The sequence below is a fragment of the Neopsephotus bourkii genome, unplaced genomic scaffold (genome assembly GCF_033783945.1).
Source record: "Neopsephotus bourkii isolate Nb327-2 ecotype Australia unplaced genomic scaffold, CSIRO-AGI_Nbou_v1 NB_659, whole genome shotgun sequence".
NCBI classification, from domain to species: domain Eukaryota; kingdom Metazoa; phylum Chordata; class Aves; order Psittaciformes; family Psittacidae; genus Neopsephotus; species Neopsephotus bourkii.
In genome coordinates this window covers 9,481,105-9,496,294 of record NW_026901158.1, presented here as the reverse complement: position 1 = coordinate 9,496,294, position 15,190 = coordinate 9,481,105, and the positions used below count along the sequence as shown (strand labels likewise).

At 49.2% G+C, this 15,190-nt stretch overlaps 1 protein-coding gene across 15 annotated transcripts in view; it reads left to right on the top strand.

Moving 5' to 3' along the window:
• The window catches only part of EHMT1 (euchromatic histone lysine methyltransferase 1), a 114,929-nt gene extending 100,390 nt beyond the window's left edge, over positions 1-14,539 (top strand). For all 15 annotated transcript variants that reach the window (XM_061352974.1, XM_061352978.1, XM_061352980.1 and 12 more), the window contains 6 exons: positions 677-754; positions 1,954-2,069; positions 4,739-4,825; positions 9,038-9,116; positions 12,267-12,442; positions 13,199-14,539. In XM_061352974.1, coding sequence (XP_061208958.1) covers positions 677-754; positions 1,954-2,069; positions 4,739-4,825; positions 9,038-9,116; positions 12,267-12,442; positions 13,199-13,382 — 720 coding nt within the window. In that variant the 3' untranslated portion in view covers positions 13,383-14,539. The remainder of the gene's footprint in view (positions 1-676; positions 755-1,953; positions 2,070-4,738; positions 4,826-9,037; positions 9,117-12,266; positions 12,443-13,198) is intronic.
• Positions 14,540-15,190: the final 651 nt, after the last annotated feature.

The window sequence follows — 15,190 nt, the reverse complement described above, 5'->3', positions numbered from 1 at the left end:
CTGGTGCTGAATGATGTGGCTCCCATTTATTCTTTTCCTCTGTTCTGTATCTGGAAAGTTAGTAAGTTGTTGGGAGACCTTCCTCATGCCATCTTCCTGCTGACTGCAGCACCCAGGCCAAGGTCTTCAGTGTGATACTGGAAGTCCTGGGTTGTGAGAGCAGAGGTGGGGAAGTGTAGGGTGAGGGAAAGCCCTCTCTGGGCACAGCCCTCAGATGGCTGAAGTGAACGTCCCATGCCCAAACCTTGTTGGGCAGCCGCTGGTGGTGGGATAGCATTGGCCTGGGGAATGCTGGAGCCAGTTGGAGCACACATATGGGAAGAAGGACTGAGATGTCATGTTGCATCATCTCCCAGCTCCTGTCCCTCCTTGCACGAGTCCTTGTCCTCAATGACTCCACCCAAGTGTGGAGCACAGCTCATAGGGCATGCAGGAAGGTTAGTAACACAGGAGGACAATCCTCTCATGACAAAGGAGGGTGGCTCAATGTGAGAGCACACAGAAATTGCACACGTAGATAATGGAGTAAAACCACTGCTCAATTGATGAGACTCATCTTTCTGACTCAGGAGCTGCAGCAAGAACACTTGGGGTTTCCTCTCTGATCCAGTCACAGAAGTTGCTCTTTCAGTTGTGTGTGTGTGGTGGGGAGTTAACCCCTTCTCTTCTCTTCCAGTATTGTGTATGTATAGATGACTGCTCCTCCAGTAACTGCATGTGTGGCCAACTCAGTATGCGCTGCTGGTATGATAAGGTGAGGACACAGAACCTGCTAGTGGGTTAGGTCACTGTTTGTGAGCTGAACTCTGCACAGTTTGGGGTTTATATAGTAGTACTTTAAAGCCAGTTCCTTGCACAACTCTCTTTGTTATAAAATGCCTGAAGTTGTAGTCTCAGCTTTGAGGTGTGTGTGATAACAGCAAAACACATAAGCAGGAAAGCTTTTCTACTGTTATTTATTGTGTTACTCACATGCCAACTGAACCATTAATTACACCCATGTGCTAGAGTGTATTGAATAATCCATGTGTGAAATCAGCTTCCAGTTCAGAGCAGCACAGACAAAGCTGTCGTATGTAAACAAGCGCAGGGTAGTAGAGAGGTTTTTTTGCTTGCTTTTATCTGTTATCATTGTGATCCTTCTGGCTGAAGGCAAAGTAGGGATGTTTTAACTGCAGCATTGCCAGAAACCTGGTTTGGTTTGGGTAGCCGTGCTTCAATGCTCCAGGGAGGGTTTGAGGTTAACATTTGGACAGGTTCTGCTAAGATCAGAACTTCCGTGAATCTCTGCAAGTTTCTCCCATGGGGGCTGTTGGCATCTTTCTTTGCTCTGTAGTCATTTTATTTACATGTTAGTAGGTGATTACATCTTTCAAGCCTTAAAAGCCAAATTTGTTAACTATGATGAACTGCTTCTATCGCTTCCTTAATCCTGTCTTGGGTTGGTTAATAATTGAATTGTAGCTTTTTTGGGAGTGTTATTTGCGAAGATAATGTGGTTCAAAGAACTTGGGTGTACTGGCCTTGTACTCTGGATGTTTAGGCTTTATTCCAGAGGCAGACAAAGCATCTGCTTCTCCTCTCTAGCACTGCAAATGATAATAATGATGGGATGCACGCTGGGTTTTTGCACAGCTCTGTAAGATGTTTTTTCTGGTGGTGCATAGGGTGATGCCAGGCAGCAGAAATCTAGATGGTCTCTTGCTGTTTGGCAGCTGTTGGTGATAGTGATGATGATCTCCAGGTGTTGGTGGTACCACTGTCGGGGTAGAGCAGAGCCACTGCAGAAGTTGAGGTCTGATGCTGGTTTGAGGGAGGTTGGGGCATGCTCCACATTGAGGGTCCCTGGCCTGCTTTGACACTCAGGGGATTTGTGCCCCTTGGCCTGCCCCTGGTTTGGAGGGGTGGCAGGAATGAACAACTAACCCAGTCTGGAATGCCTCTCCTCTTCAGGATGGCCGACTCCTGCCGGAATTCAACATGGCTGAGCCGCCCCTGATCTTTGAGTGCAATCACGCGTGCTCGTGCTGGAGAACCTGTAGGAACCGGGTGGTGCAGAATGGGCTCAGGTGAGAAGGAGGATCCAAACGTGGCTTATCTTGGCAAGACCAACACCAAACCTGTGAGCTTTCTGGCTCTCTAGTCTCACGTCACCCATAAACCCACAAAAACCCCAGGAGGCAGAAGCTGGGGCAGGTGCCACCATACAGTGGTGGGATGCATGTGGGTTCCTGTGTGCTGCCGGTGGGAATGAAGCAGCAGCAGGTTGTTGAGCTCAGTTAATATTTACACCATGCCCTTGTTGCTGTCATGTTGAAAATGTGGTGTTCTTTCATCAGCCTGACCATAAAACATGGAAATGACTTGTGGCGTTGCTTGAGCAGCCTAAATGTAACTTCCCAGGTGGAGATGTGTGAAGAAAATAACAGCAGCAGGAACTGCAAAGCCTTCATTTAGAACTTGTAAATTAGCAGTCTGTATTTAACACCTTTAAACTGCAAGAGGGGAGATTTAGATTAGACATTCTTCCCTGTGAGGGTGCTGAGGCGCTGGCACAGGGTGCTCGGAGAAGCTGTGGCTGCCCCATCCCTGGCAGTGTTCAAGGCCAGGTTGGACACAGGGGCTTGGAGCAAGCTGCTCCAGTGGAAGGGGTCCCTGCCCGTGGCAGGGGTTGGAGCTGGATGAGCTTTAACTGAAAACAGTCTTGTTATTCTATGATTCTATATTATATAGCCCAGCATGCCCAGATTTGGCGGCTCAGAAGTTCCAGCTATTGGCCTGACTCCTCATGATCGATACCTGACTAACCCGTTGGCCTCAGTGCTGCAGACCATCCGCTATTGTTTTGGTGCCAAGCTAAAAGTGTCAATGTTGTGTTTTGGACTTCTGCTATGGAGAAGTTTGCTGCTGCACTAAGTCCAAAGGAATCCCACTGGGAAAAAGACTTCTGCAAAGTTTTTGTAGTGCTGACAACACTTTTATTTGCAAGCCTTGTAGTTTGAATGACATTTTGCAGTATTAAAAACAAGGAAGAAGCTGGCTGTGTTTCCACAGAGCTTTATCTCTCCTGGCTTTCCCTGCCGAGCTCCAGAGCTCCGGTGTCTCTGTGGGTGTTGATTGAGGAGCTGCACACCTCGAGCGGTTGCTGTTGTATTTTTGCCTTGCCAAAGTGTTTTCTGAAAGCCAGGAAGTGTTGGAAACGCAACCGTGAGCCTGGGAGAGCGGCTGTGTTGGGAAGCCTGTGGTCAGGTGCTTGGCAGAGCTGTGCTTGAGGTCTGTGGGGAGGAAACCTCCTGCATTTGGGCTGCAGTGTGACACATGGGTGTTCCTGCTCTGTTTCAGTGCTGCCTTGATCAGATTTGCTCCAAATTAACTCTGCTCAGCAGCACACACATTTCCATCTGGCAGGGGGATCTGGCCTAGCTGGGAAGTTGTGATCGGAGTCCTGGTCCCACTGCTCCCTGTGTCATCCCCAATAGCAGAGCCTGAACCTGAGCTTGGTGCTGTGCTGTGATGGATGATGCAAAACATGGGGGAGCTTCCTCAAGCCTGAAATAGTGTTATAAGACTCTTAGAGTGATCATTCTCATGGAGTCATGCTTTGCCATGGTGAAGGCTTCAGGAGCTGGGAGCAAATACAAGAAAACATGCAGCCCCTGGTTTGAGCTGATGGTGATGCCAGGAGGGAGTGCTGGGGAAGAGGAGCGCTGGGAAGGGCAACAGGGTGAAGTTAAGGTGAACCCTGGATTTCTCTTTATTCCGATAACAGTGTTGCTGAGAGTGGGTTTTGGTTCCCTTGGACAGCATGGGCCTTCCCTAGCCCTGGAGACTGCTCATCCTGCACTTAACTCAAGTTCTGGCGGAGCAGGAGGCACAGTGACTTACAGGATTGTTTCTCTGCCTATGAGCTCCATCAGTAAAATTCCACAGAGCAGCAATTACACCAAGAAGTTTCAAGTTGCAGCGTTTCTTCCTTGTCTTTCAGCCAGGGAGCTGGATATGATGGAGCTGCTAAATGCACTGGCCTCTACAGAGGGCAAAGGGATCAGAGCACTTAACTTAAGGTGTTCTTAATAAGCTCCCTGCCTTCCCCCTGCAGCACCCTCCTTGCAGAGCTACACTGCCAAGTCCCATTCCACCTTCCTGGCCTTCTGAGTGTGTGAAAGGAAAAACAAATGCTGGTGGTGAGAGTCTGGTGTCCTACATGTCAGTCATCAGTGGTGTAACCACATGGGGCATTCACTCCCACATCCCCCTCCCCAGTCCTGAGGGGTGCAGCTGTGCAGGGAGAAAGGGGTGATGGATGCCCATCCCTTGTCCCCGGGCAGTTTCCATCATAGAACCCCAGCCTGGTTTGTGTTGGAAGGGACCTTAAAGCTCCTCCAGCTCCAGCCCCTGCCACGGGCAGGGACCCCTTCCACTGGAGCAGCTTGCTCCAAGCCCCTGTGTCCAACCTGGCCTTGAACACTGCCAGGGATGGGGCAGCCACAGCTTCTCTGGGCTACCAGTGTCTCACCGCACTCCTAATGAAGAATTATCTGCCCGGGTGCTCAGAGCAGTGGTGGGAGTGGAGAGTTCCTTCAGTGGTGCCAGTGTGAGAACTGGGGGTTGGGTATCAAAATCAGCTTTGAGTTTGTGGTCATGGAAGGTTGCTGCCTTTTTCGTTTATCCCTCTATGAAAGTTCATCATCTTTCTGTACAGTGCTGCTATTAATGTGGCTTCTTTTTCTCTTTCCAGGACTCGATTGCAGCTTTATCGGACACAAAAGATGGGCTGGGGTGTGCGAACGATGCAGGACATTCCTCTGGGAACCTTTGTGTGCGAGTAAGTTCCTCAGCTTTCGGTAGCTCCCACAAGCCCCCATTGCTTCCTGAGCTGGTTTCCTGCTCTTTAAGGAGAGGTTTTCACACCAGTCAAACTGGCATCTGGCCCTCAGCCAGTTTGAATGGAGTTTCCTGACTCCGTTCCTGCTCTGTTTGTCCTTCTCCTCATAGTGTGGAGCTTTCTCCACCCTTTGCTGACTCGATGGGATCTGTGCTGAGCTCTTTCCCCTCTGAAACACAAGTGGTGAGGGGAGAATGCATTTGGGTTGTGCTGCACATGTGCTCAACTCATATGTTCGCTGTGGCTAAGGGGACATTTCAGGCCAAGGCAGTTGGGAACAACTTCTTTCTAGGGGATCTTTTTCTGTTTCAATACTGACTTCTCAAGAGGTTTTCCAGTGTCACAGCTCTGGCTTTGGTCTTATTCAACAGAACAGTAAAGCACTTGGTGTTAAGCATGTGTCAGCTCTGATTCACTAAAGTATTTAAGAACAAAAATGTTTCAGATGTATGTCAAGGGAAAAAACCTGCCATTGGGCCCCACAGTTTTCAGGCTTTAAAGTGCTATGTGTGCTTTATAGATGTTCTGGGAAGTGTTTTCTTCATTGCAATGCTCCAGTGAGTTAACATCTTCTAAAGAAGGCTGAACTCGTGGCCTTCATGGAAATAGGTGCTGGGGTTTTCTAGAAGTAGTTACTGGTGCTTTATAGAATTGGGGCAGGGGATTGAGGAAGATCATTGTAGAATTAAGTCAGTTCTGCAGTGAATTGGCCAAGTATTTCTTCCATGTTTGGAGCTGCCAGATGAGAACATGTTTTGTGCAGAGGTAAAGCTTAAAACTGCTGTTTGTGGGCAGTGTACCAAGTTTGTCTTCAGGTGGGGCTTTCTGTCAGGGACCAGAGTTTCCAGTGTCCTGGTTTTCAGCATCCAGAGATGAGCCAGAGCCTGCGAGTAAACTGCTCCCAAAGAGGAAAGGCACCAACTTTACCAAATCCTACTGGAATGCTAAACACACAAGAGGTATTGGCAGTGGTGAACTGGCAGCCCAGGGAAACAGGGCAGCCCTGACAGTGTAATGGATACAGACAGACGCATTGTGGAGCACATCACTGCTGATGGGGTGCAGATACCATGACCACGCTTAACTCTTCCCTTCACCCTTGCCAGGAGCTGCTGACATTATCTTCTTCATTATCTAAATAAGCTGCATACTAAAAAGCTGAGCTAATTTGTGTCTTGCCCATGCACGTTCCTCCTTATCTCTGTCACTCTCACACACACACAGTATTAACTCACCAACACGCAGTCCTCCTCTCCTCCTCCAGCTGCACTGATGGCCTTCCTCTGGTTCTTCATGGCCACCCTAGAGACTTGGTTTCTTTTTTCCCTCATCTCTGGCAAAGAAGTGCCTGTGCCAGAGGTGTCTGGGGGCTGCTTGCACACAGCAGCTCCTGGGATCAGCTCCTGTGGAAGAGGGTTTTGCATTGAAAGTCTGGATTAGAGCCCTGAGCAGCTAGTGGCTTCATACAGCCATTCTTCCTCTGCTTGGGAAGGATGATAATACTATTGGTGTAAGGATGACTTTATTCCATGAGTTTTCACGTTTGCCTGCATGGGGAGCAGGTCTGGAATAGTTCTCGCAACACTCATTTTGTGAAGCTCTGCTGGTCCTGTTTCTGTGTGTAAATGCCTTTTTTACACACAAGGAGCATTTCAGCCTGGTTTGTGCTTTAGAAACCTTTCAACTTTTCTCTGTAATCACTCCAGCAATCATTTCTGCTCCTGGGCTATTCCAGACTGGTTTGTATTGGAAGGGACCTCAAAGCTCATCCAGTTCCAACCCCTTCCACTGGAGCAGCTTGCTCCAAGCCCCTGTGTCCAACCTGGCCTTGAACACTGCCAGGGATGGGGCAGCCACAGCTTCTCTGGGCACCCTGTGCCAGCGCCTCAGCACCCTCACAGGGAAGAGCTTCTGCCTAAGAGCTCAGCTCAGTCTCCCCTCGGGCAGGTTCAAGCCATTCCCCTTGGCCTGTCCCTACAGGCCCTTGTCCCAAGCCCCTCTCCAGCTTTCCTTCAGCCCCTTTAGGCACTGGAGCTGCTCTAAGGTCTCCCCTCCAGGAGCTTTCTCTTCTCCAGGCTGACCCAGCCCAGCTCTCTCAGCCTGGCTCCAGAGCAGAGAGGCTGTGAATTAGTGCAGTGCAGAAAGTGTAGAGGCTTGTGAGGATCTAGTCTGTTGCTTTCTCTGCATGCCTATTATGTGGTTTCATTTCTGTATGAAAGAGTGATGCTTTAATAAGATACCATCTGCATTGAGCCAGGTGTTTTAGCCACCCCTTCAGCCAGAGAGAGCCCCAAAGTGTCCCATTTTCCACACTGCATGGAAAACCCTGGAGCCTATGCTGGGACCTTCCTGCTGCTGTTGAGTTTTTGCATGGGGTGAGCTGTGGTCTTGCAGTGATGAGCGGCAGGGTAAAGCTCAGGTGTAGTTACTTTCCAGCACCATGCTCAATGTCTTGCTGAGAAGAAGGATGTTGGCTTGATCTGGGGAGTTCTTAAAGGAAGGGACTGAAGCTCTTTTATTGTGTAGGAACATGTACCTCTTGCACATCCCTCCCTAACTTTCCATCTGGGAAATAAAGGAACTGTTTGTATTTGTAAGCAGTCCTGGAAAGGAAATGAATTACAGGAATAGTCTTTAAAGGAACATCAAACCAACGGTTTCTGTTTCTATTGTGGTTTTTAGTTTCACTGAGTTGTAAACCTGGAGTAGCTGTCCCTGAGTAGAGCACTCTCCATGCAGCATTATTCAGCTGTTTCTGAGCTGCTGCTGGCTACTGTGCCACGCTACATGAATTCCTCTCTGGCCATCATCTTGCTATTGCTTTAGGTCACCATTGGGCGTGTGATTTCCAGTAGTGCTTCATAAATAACAAGGTGTAGTGGGGCAAAGAGGAGGATCACACACAGCGACAGCCTCCTGCTCTGACCAGATCCCTCAGATATGGACATTGCAGCCAGATGATCCCTTGTCATGGATTGGGTCCTCTCCAGGTTGATGTTTTATGGCTCTCCTCTGTCCCAGCCTTGCAGTTAAATGCTGCCTCAAGCCAGAGGGGGAATGGATACAGTTGGTTAACACTTGGAAATGCCTTGGGAGCTGCAGAGGAATGCTGGGATAATGGATACTGATCATGGAATAATGTTGATGCTGCAAAATATTCATTTATTCGTATTGTGAATCCTTTGCTTATAATTAATTAGCATTGCAGTGCAGGCCAGGAAGAGTTAGATACTGCAGTGCTGTTGCTGCTTTCTCGTACCCTCCCTCTGCCTCTGTACCTCTCATCTTGTGTCTCTTACTTCGATTGCAAGCAGGTCAAGGCAGGAAATGTTGAACCTTGACAGTCCAAAACTGCTTACGATGGAGACAGGGAGACAAATGTGGGAACACCAGTGCAGTGGGGACTCCTGCACAAGGGGGTTAGCAGCAAAACCAGTGTCTGTGTCGGGTGTGGAAGGTGGTGGGTGTATTTGGTTCTTCTCAGCAAGCCAAGCCAAGCAGCACATTCATTTTGGTGCTCAGAGGAGCTGGTTGTAATCTGCCTTGCACCTGGTTTCACAACAAGGTGGTTGCTACTGGACCACAGTTCTGATTTATTCTGGCTTGTGAGGGATAGAGAAAGAAGTTGGGATCCTTCCAGGTTAGGTTAGACCTAAGACTTCAAACCTTTATAAGGTATGTAGCCTATGTAATCAATCAAAATACCCTGGAAAATACAGGAGGGACAGACACAACCATTTTGCTTTGGGATATGAACAGCACAAGCACTGCAGTAGTGTACAGGAGAGCCAGGACATGAGTCTGAACAGAAGGAGAATTGGATTAATGTGTTGATCTTGGACAACAAAGAGATTTGCAGAAGGAAACACATTCCTTGGAGGAAAAGTAAATTTTATTGGAAGGAAGACTCCAGTTTTAATATTGAAAGCATTGCCCTGAAAAGATGGACTTTGGAGCAAGATTTTAGCTGCTGTAAGCTGGCAAAGCTTGGTTTGCCTGCGTGGCTCTGAGATGACCTGCACTGTGAGGCTGGGGGTTGCCACCTGTGGCTTGGCTGTATCTCTTTCTTTCCCTCTTCTCAGAAAGAGAAGTTTAAACCCAAACATATGATTGCATGAGCATCTTATCTCTGCCTTCCCTGTCTGTCTGCAGGTACGTTGGTGAGCTGATATCTGACTCAGAGGCAGATGTCCGTGAAGAGGACTCCTACCTCTTTGACCTTGACAACAAGGTACTGTATCTGGAGGTGTCTAATGAGATAAACCCAAGGTCTTGCCTCTCCATAAGGGCAAAGAGAGTATTTGTCTCCATCTTGACACACAGCAAAGAGGAGAGCCACGAAATATAGAGGGGTTGAGGTAAGGCTTAGGGGTTGTTAAAGCAATGCTGGGCTACCATGCTGTGTGCTGCCCACACCAGTTCTGATGCAAGATGCTCTTCTGTCAAAACTGTTCAGGTATCCCGAGTTGAGTTGTTCAGTTTGTGACACTCAGTGTGTATATGCACGCTTGCAGTCCTGACTGACAGCTTTGTGAGTTCTTCATAAAAAGATGAGTTGGAAGACTGAAAAAGCAAGCCTGGTTCACTCAAAAGGTATCCATCACATACCCTGGCAGGGGCTGGAGGCTTGTTCTGCTGATAGTTACCCTGTGCTGCTCTGTGGAGAGCTATCTCAGAGCAGAAACCCTGCTTTGAAAAGTGCCATCTAAAGTTTTTTATCAAAGCCATCACTTCAGACTTTGCTCGGGAAAGGAGGAGAGAGGTGAGCTGGGGACTCAGAGGAACGCGGTGGCTTCCAAGACGTCTTGTTTCTGTCATCAGCTACTGACAGGGAAGCTTTGCTTTATTTTTTTTGCCTTTTTTTTCTTTTTAAAGCAACACACTGAACAAGTGAAAGAAGCCAAGGGATGAGTGTTGTAGTCAGTCTGAAAACAGCAGGGTCAAACTGTGATTATGGAGTTGAAAAGCACCAGAGACTTCATCCTGGTTTGTGCATTTAGAGCAAAACCCCACCTGGGCCTTGCATGGCCTTTAGATCAGCCCCTGGCTGCCTGCCTTGATGGAGAACCTCTGGGTTTGCTCTTAGGAAGCCTTCAGTGAAGCAAAGAGGAAGACCCAAGGCACAAGCATTGTCTTTTTTCAGGGTGTCTGAGGCCTGGGGAACACCACTTGTGACTCCATTCACCCCACTCTTTGGGCCTGGCCATCCAGGCAGGTTTTTACCCAGTGATCAGTGCAGCCATCCAAGCCATGAGCAACCAGTTTCTCCAGGAGAATGCTGTGGGAAATGGTGTCAAAGGTTTCACTAGAGTCAGGTAGACAATATCCACAGCCTTTCCCTCATCCACTAAGTGCGTCGCCTTGTCGTAGAAGAAGATCGGGTCAGGCAAGCAGGACCTGCCTTTCATAAACCCATGCTGTCTGGGCTTGGTCACCTGGTCATCCTGTATGCACAGCATGATGGCACTCAGGATGATCTGCTCCATAATCTTCCTCAGCACTGAGGTCAGACTGGCAGACCTGTAGTTCTCTGGATCCTCCTTCTGGCCCTTCCTGTAGATAGGCATCACATTTGGTAATCTCCAGTCAACCAGGACCTCCCCAGTGAGCCAGGACTGCTGAGAAATGATGGAAATGCCTTGGTGAGCGCTTCCACCAGCTCCTTTAACACGCTTGAGTGGATCCCATCCATTCCCATACACAGTGTGTGTCTTAAGTGGCATGGCAGGTCACTGACCTTTGGATTATGGGGGCTTCATTCTGCTCCCTGTCTCTTTCATCTTAGGGGCTGGATACCCAAGAACAACTGGTCTTGCTATTAAAGACTGAGGCAGAAAAGACATTAGGTACCTCAATCTTTTTCTCATCCTTTGTCACTATGTTTCCCTCACATGCAGTAAAGGATGGAGATTCTCCTTAGCCCTCCTTTTGTTGCTAATGTATTTATAGTATCAGTTTTAATTGTCTTTCACAGCAGTAGCCAGATTGAAGTTCTAGTTGGGCCTTGACCCTTCAGATTTTGTCCCCATACCCTCATGGCAAGGTGGGAAGCACTTTGCTTTGGGACTCTTCCTCCTCAGCAGCTTCACAGTGAGGACTCTGCCTGGGTCAGTCAAGGCAGCAGAATCCTTTCTCAAGAAGCACATCTTGACTTGCATGGTGGAGAGCCCAGATCTTTCCAGATGGGCACTAGATGTGGTAGTGGGTGATGTTGTCCTCACCAGCCAAGGCATTTCCATGGAGGAAATAGAGGGGATGATGGGAATTCCTGATAATTGCAACACGGAATAACAGCATGTGTGTGTTACAGGACCATGTGGGGTGATGCCTCCCCAGCCGTTGGGACACCTTCCCTGGGTTCCTGCCCCAGTGGGGTGGTGTGATCTGGCACCACTTGTCCATTAACAGTGCTGCGGTGCTTGCTCAAAAGGGAGCTTGAACACTGCTAATGGAGCCTTTTGCTTTTGGCCTCTTTGCAACTGAAATTAGCTCCTGTAATTAAAGCCTCTGCCTTGCACAGTCATTCTCTGCTGGAATAAAAAAGCCCTGAGGGAGGTTCTTTTCTTTACAGGGAAAACAAAATATTACTGCTCTCTGGAAAGGGAATTTCTGTGTTCTCCCTTGCACTTTTATCTGCAAAAACCTGTGTTTTCTTGAGGCTCCGGCTTTGTGTTTCCTCGCTGTCATGTTCAATTAGAGGACAGAACAGATGCTATTCCCCTATCCAGCAGCTTGTTCCCCTAAGGTGTTTGTCTGCACCAGACATCAATCCCACTGTGCCAAGCTGGTGCTTTAGCTTGGCAGGGTGGAGAGAGCCAATGGACCACAGGAGTGTTGGGCTGGTGTGGGCAGAGGGCTGTGCAGAAAACTGGGGGTTCAGGGTACTGTTGGATCTAAAAATGTGTGTTTAGTCCTTTTAAACCCGCAGTCGGTGTCCTGCCCTGGTTGTTTGTCTTTAAACTCTGCAGAATATTGGTGGAATGGCCAATAATTTGGTCCGTTTTATTTTAACAAGTAGCAGTAATCATAGAACCATGGAGTCATGGAATGGTTTGGGTTGAAATGGGGGTTAAAGCTCCCTCCAGCTGCAACCCCTGCCATGGGCAGGGACCCCTTCCACTGGAGCAGCTTGTTCCAAGCCCCTGTGTCCAACCTGGCCTTGAACACTGCCAGGGATGGGGCAGCCACAGCTTCTCTGGGCACCCTGTGCCAGCGCCTCAGCACCCTCACAGGGAAGAGCTTCTGCCTAAGAGCTCAGCTCAGTCTCCCCTCTGGCAGGTTCAAGCCATTCCCCTTGGCCTGTCCCTGCAGGCCCTTGTAAAAACCGCACTGATACTAAACCCAGCCTCACCTCATGGCTACTGACACATTTCTCCCCTAGGATGGAGAGGTTTACTGCATCGATGCCCGTTTCTATGGCAACATCAGCCGCTTTATCAACCACCTCTGTGAGCCCAACCTCATCCCAGTGCGAGTGTTCATGTCGCACCAGGACCTCCGCTTTCCCAGGATCGCCTTCTTCAGCACGAGGCACATAGAAGCTGGAGAGGAAATCGGGTAAGTGCTGTCCTGGAGCTGCCAGTGCCTTGCTGCAGGGAGAATGGAGTGTGGTGGAATGAAAGCAGTGCTGCTGCTGAGCAGGGTCGTAGAATCATAGAATCGACCAGGTTGGAAAAGCCCTTTAATCCCATCTAGTCCAGCCGTTCCCAGCACTGCCAAGGCCACCACTAACCCATGGCACTGAGGCCTCGTCTCCACGCTGTGTGAACACTTGCAGGGACGGTGCCTGCAGCCCTGCCCTGGGCAGCCTGTTCCAATGCCTGAGCACCCTCTGGGGCAGGAATTGTTCCTCAGCTCCATCTAAACCTGCCCTGGTGCAGCTTGAGGCCGTTTCCTCTTGTCCCATCCCTTGTTCCTTGGGAGCAGAGCCCAGCCCCTCCTGGCTCCATCCTCCTGTCAGGCAGTTGTAGGGAGCGATCAGGTCCCCCCTGAGCCTTCTCTTCTCCAGACTGAACCCCCCAGGTCCCTCAGCCCTTCCCCATCACACCTGTGCTCCTGCACCAGCTCCGTTGCTCTTCTCTGGCCCCACTCTAGCACCTCAATGTCTCTCTTGCAGTGGGTGTCCCAGAACTGAACACAAGATCACTCCATCCCTTCAGTCCCAAGGGATACCACAAGCACACTCCATCCCTTGAAGCGTTCCAAACCCCCCAGCTCTGAGGATTGCCTACCCTGTCCTCTGGCTCCAGTGCTCCCTTTTGCTCCTGTGTGCTGATGCTTTGCAGTAACCCCGTCTCTATCTCTCTCTTGCAGCTTTGACTACGGAGACAGGTTCTGGGACATCAAAGGCAAATTCTTCAGCTGTCAGTGCGGTTCACCCAAGTGCAAACACTCGAGCTCAGCGCTGGCCCAGCGGCAGGCGAGCACCTCGTCCCAGGACACGCAGGAAAACGGGCTCCCCGACACCAGCTCTGCCACAGCAGCCAGCCCCTTTTGAGGCTCCGCTCCCCAGAGACTGACTCCTTTTAACCCCATAGATTCACAAACTGTCTGAATTTCCATTTAAAGAGAAAAAAAAATGAAAAAACATACACAAAAAAAGCCCTCTCCAGGAAAGCCAAGAGTTCGTGACACTTAGGGCTGTGCCACCGACTGTTACTTGAGGAATAAATAAAAGCAAACCCCGCCTCCGTGATGATGTTCTCCCCTCCTTGGGCCTGCAAAGCTGCTGGGTTTCACAGTGTGGAGGGGTGGCTGGTGCAGTTTTCTTCTCCCTGCAAGCTGTCCTGGCCTCCTCCTCTTAGTGTGCTCCTAAGTGTTGTCCAGGGGAGGGCCTCCCGTCCTCGGAATGTTCATGGAATGGATCGCTCATGCCAAGTCATCTCCAGTTCACTTGGAATAAACTTTGAGTACTTGATGGGACTTTGTTGCTAAGCAGAGGGAGGGAGGTGCTGGCGTTCGGGGTGCTTGGCACAGCCCCGGGGCAGGTTCTGCTGGTTGGCTTTTGTTGGTTTGGTTGGTTTTTTGGTTGGTTGGTTGGTTCTAATCATGGATTTCTCCCACATCTCACGGGACATTGTGGTGGGGCCTTTCCTTAGGAGCTAGAGGGCATTTCTAGCAAATACCCTCCTTGTTCCCGAATCCACCGGCTTCTTTCTCTTCCAACAAGAGGAAACCCATGCTCCTCACAATCCCTTTGGTCCCTGGCTCTCCCTGAGCCAACCAGAGATGCTTCCCCTGAGCCTGGGCTCCCTTTGGGCTTTCTCCATCAGGAACCAGCTCTCGTCCGCACCACTGGGCCCTGTTACCGTCTCCGTGGAAGGATTCCCCTCGCCCCATCGCATGAGGTGTTGCAGAGAGGGAAGGTCGAAGGGGATCGTACAAGACACTAAACTTCTGCAGCAATTCAGGTTTTTCCTTGTTTTTATAAACACGAAGCGAATGATAAATGTATTCTAGAGGACCTCGGCTCGCAGCCGCCGCCAGGGCGAAGAGCAGGCGAGGACATCCCAGATGCCACCAGCTCGTCTGCTCCCATCCCTTTCCTCAACGCTGGGCACCTTTGATTCGTTTTTAAGCCACCCGCTATGAGGTTCCAAGAAACTTGAGTTATTTTTTACCAGGACATCGGGGACTGGCGTTAAAAAACTACAACCACAAAATAACAAAACCCCATGAAAAAAGAAAAGAAACCCCCCCCCCCAAAAAAAAAACCAAAACGACAACAAAGAGAAACCACACAACAAAACGGTGCTGATTCTGGTGTGATTTTTGCTCACCACGTGAATATAAACTTATCAATTGTATAAAAAGAACAAAGTGATTTTAGTATAAAACTGCAGGAAAAAAAAAAAGAAACCTTTTTTTAAATGGTTAGTATTGTAGTGTGAATAAAATTTGCCATCACCTTTTGTGTGGTGGCTGCGCAGGTCATTACCTTCAGTTTTGTTCTGTTTTGTTTCTGTTTTTTTGCATATATCTTTAAATACTGTAATTAGGGCAGTACCAGTTTCTTTCGTTCATCTCTCCTAGAACATTCATAATGCCGTCATGTTTATTATTATTATTTGCGGTTGCTGTTTCGGCCGTCGCAGGAGCGCTCTTTTGGCTCCGCTCATTTTTCTTGTTTTGTTTTCAATGAAATCAATAAAAAAAAAAAAAAAGGAAAAAAAAAAGGAAAAAAAAAAAAAGTGTTTTAAAAGGATTTTGGGGGTTTTTGTGTGCAGGGCCTGGGGCTGGCACCAGCTGGGGGCTTGGGAGTGGAAGAAGGAGTTAAACCCCAGCCCTGCGGACCTTCAAGGTAGG